This window comes from Colobus angolensis, unplaced genomic scaffold, assembly GCF_000951035.1.
Source record: "Colobus angolensis palliatus isolate OR3802 unplaced genomic scaffold, Cang.pa_1.0 Scaffold6, whole genome shotgun sequence".
Lineage (NCBI taxonomy): Eukaryota > Metazoa > Chordata > Mammalia > Primates > Cercopithecidae > Colobus > Colobus angolensis.
The window spans coordinates 1,780,196-1,783,782 of NW_012119598.1; the positions used below are offsets into that span (position 1 = coordinate 1,780,196).

Here is a 3,587-nt window from a genome sequence, read left to right on the forward strand (position 1 = left end):
GCCTGGGCGACAGAGTGAGACTCCATCTCAAAAAAAAAAAAAAAAAAAAAAGTTAGAACTGTTTAACACAATTCTAAAATAGCAGGTACCTAAAAACAAGTCTCAGAATACATAAAGCAAACAGCTGACATCACTGTAAAGACACACAAACTACAATCATGGTGGAAGAGTTAACACAGTTTTATCAGTAACAGAAAAAACAGAAAAAACAAAAGTTAGCATAGAGCAAACCTGAAAAATGACTCAGAAATTAGAACCTAATTATCATATAAAGAACTTTGCCGCCAGGCATGGTGGTTCACACTTGTAATCCCAGCACTTGGGGAGGTCAAGATGGGGCTATCACCTGAGCTTGGGAGTTCAAGACCAGCCTGGCCAACATGGTGAAACCCCGTCTCTACCAAAAATACAAAAATTAGCGAGGTGTGATGACGTACGCCTGTAATCTCAGCTACTCAGGAGGCTGAGGCATGATAACCGCTTGAACCCAGGAGGCGGACGTTGTAGTGAGCTGAGATCGTACCACCACACTCCAGCCTGGACGACAGAGTGAGACTCTGTCTCAAGAAAAAAAAAAAAAAGAACTTTGCACCCAATGATCCTTAAATATACATTCTTTCCAAGCCCACATGGAAGAGTCAGAAAAACTGAACATATACTTTTTACCTGCACAATAGGAAAATGTGCATCCATTGAGGCTAGACAAAGTGAATTAACCTGGCCTCCTGACAAAAGAGGTATGAGTTGATAAGACTGGAAGAGCCGTGGTTTCCATAAGCAAAGGATTCAGGAAAAGATAAGGTTACTGCCCTAGTGTCTTGGAGACTTTGAACTGATGCTTGGCTGGGCCTGAGACGGTAAGAATAAGCAGTAGAGAGAGAAAGGGAGTTCACACAGCCCTCTCTGTCTTCTCTCTGCCCCTGGGAGCTACATGATTACACTGAGTTGTGTGGAAGGGAAAAGGATAATGTGAAACCCCAGCCCTCTGCCAAAAACTGAAGGGAGGAGGCAGTAATAGCAGAGTCTTCCATGCAACCAGGCAGATAATTTAGCTGTTCTATAGCCAAATCCTGCTTCCTTTCCTCCTGCCTTCCCATCTCCTCTTTCTCATCCTGTGTCATCCTGTTCCACCCTAGGAACTTGCATGGGGTCCTGGCGGACCATCTCTGCCATTTCACCATCACAGGGGTTTACATGGGGGCTAGACCCGGAAAATGCACGGTCCCTGTCAAATCCGCCTAACTTCTACCTCATTTATATCCTAACCTTCTGAGAGAATAACTGGACCGTAAAAGTTGTTCTTGGTTTGGTCCTCAACTTCAGTGGCCTGGCTATGCTTTTGTTGTACTCTGGAGGTCTGGATTAAAAATGTGGCTATATGGAGGAAGACTTCTTCTAGGATTTAGAGAACCTGAGCTGAAGTTGGAAGCCTGCAGTGGAGTGGGTACAGACACGACCAGTGCTTTGAAGACAAATAGGCAGTCCTAAGTACTACCCCGCAGCCCTCTAACAGGTTAACGGAACCACGGCCCTAGTCTGACCTAGTTGAAGGAAATATACAATCAGGCTTTCTGGACCTGCTGCAGTCCTGACCTAATTTTCTAAAAGAATCTCAGCAACACCAGAAAGACTCTCCCTCATTTCTCCCCCAACCTGGGAACATTTAGTGCTGAATAGAAACAGACCCTTAATCAGCAGTGCTTCCTTTGAGCTACTGCCAGCCCAGCGTCCCAAGTGTCTCCTCGCAAGCCAGCTGTGTCGCTGATCCTTCTGTGCCCAAGTGGCCTGGCCACACCAGCGCCCTTCACATATGCATGAGCTTTCACCCTGGTGTCTGTGCAGGTTTGTGCTCATGTATTCAGCTGGCTGTTTTGAAATCACTCTGTTCAAAATTGTGTCACCCAAGTACTTCCTGAATTTTTACTAGCACTGTTTCAGGAAGTCAAGCATGTTGATGTTTACTCAAAGTGCCTTTTTAATAAGTAACTCACACTGTTTTTCCCCTGCCCTTGTCTGGCAAAAGGCCAGCCAGACTTACCCTCGTACATCTCCAGGATGTGAACTGTGTCACCGATCTGCAAGGAGAGCTCCACATCTTGAGAAGCATTGTAGTTATAGATCGCTGGAAATGAGAAATAGAAAAGGCAAATTAGAATGCATGTCACTTGGCCGGGCGCAGAGGCTCACGCCTATAATCTCAGCATTTTGGGAGGGCGAGGTGGGTGGATCACAAGGTCAAGAGTTCAAGACCAGCCTGGCCAAGATGGTGAAACCCCGTCTCTACTAAAAATACAAAAATCAGCTAGGCGTGGTGGCAGACGCCTATAATCCCAGCTATTTGGGAGGCTGAGGCAGGAGAATTGCTTGAACCTGGGTAGCAGAGATTGCAGGGAGCCAAGATCACGCCACTGCACTCCAGCCTGGGCGATAAAATGAGACTCCGTCTCAAAAAAAAAAAAAAAGAATACATGTCACTCCATCTCAAAAAAAAAAAAAAAAGAATACATGTCATTAAAGATACATGCAGGGGTTAGTGAACAATTCGGTCAACAAACAACTCTCTATTTAATAATTTCATGTGAATCAACCATTGTAAAGCAGAGAATGGATCCTCATTTCCCCCATCCAACAAATATTGATCAATTGCTTGCTACACATCACGAACTGTGTTAGAGACCAGTGATAGAGGGTAAAATCACATCAGCATGGCCCCGCCCCCAAGGAACTTAACAGTCTAGTGGAAGGAAGAAAGATATCAAATATATAATCACAGAAATAACTAGTTAAAGTTGTGATAAGTGTTAGGAAAGAAACAATCAGGTTACAATGAGAATATATTGTGGGATTCTGTTGATCAGTGCCCTTGTTCATCAGACAACAGCCAGCCTGCAAGAACACGGAACTAATGATCTCTAGGACACAGGCGAGCCATGTCCTGGCTTCCATAACACAGTATCTGATGGCAAAAGGCCACCTATGAGGCCCATCCACCTTCCAGTGACAAACTGACACAGAGCACGGTGCAGTGATGGTGCCTGGCCCCAGCCCAAGGCACCCTGGGCAACTGGGTTACTGCAGCACTTCCTAGTCAAGGTGACCTCAGCCACCACAGTCCTTAGAACTGGCAAAGGCTGGGCCAGGTTGTGAAGAACGACAGACTAACTCATAACTCAAAAAAAGAAGACAACCCAATTTTAAGACAAGCCAGAGCTCTGAATAGATATTTTGCCAAAAAGTATGTATGAATAGCTAACAGGCACATGAAGAGATGTTCGACACTATTAGTCATGGGGAAATACAAATTAAAACCACAGTGAAATACCACTCCACACCCACTAGAATGACTATGATAAAGAAAAAAGAAAAGGCAGACAAATGGCAAGAATGTGGAGAAACTAGAACTCTCCTGCATTGCTGGTAGGAATGTAAAATGATACAGCCCCTTCTGAAAACAGCTGGGAAACTTCTCAAAAGTTAAATATAAATTTACCATAGGTCCTAGCAATCCATTCCTAGGTACCTACAAAGAGAAATGAAGCCATGTGTCTACATAAGAACCTTAAACAATGTTCACAGCTGTGGTGGTG

At 44.6% G+C, this 3,587-nt stretch overlaps 1 protein-coding gene across 1 annotated transcript in view; it reads right to left on the reverse strand.

Moving 5' to 3' along the window:
• Nucleotides 1-2,117, reverse strand: part of LOC105526778 (dedicator of cytokinesis protein 5-like) — a 66,417-nt gene extending 64,300 nt beyond the window's left edge. Inside the window, exon 1 of the mRNA XM_011962892.1 lies at nt 2,039-2,117. Coding sequence (XP_011818282.1) covers nt 2,039-2,048 — 10 coding nt within the window. The 5' untranslated portion in view covers nt 2,049-2,117. The remainder of the gene's footprint in view (nt 1-2,038) is intronic.
• Between the last annotated feature and the right edge of the window lie 1,470 nt (nt 2,118-3,587).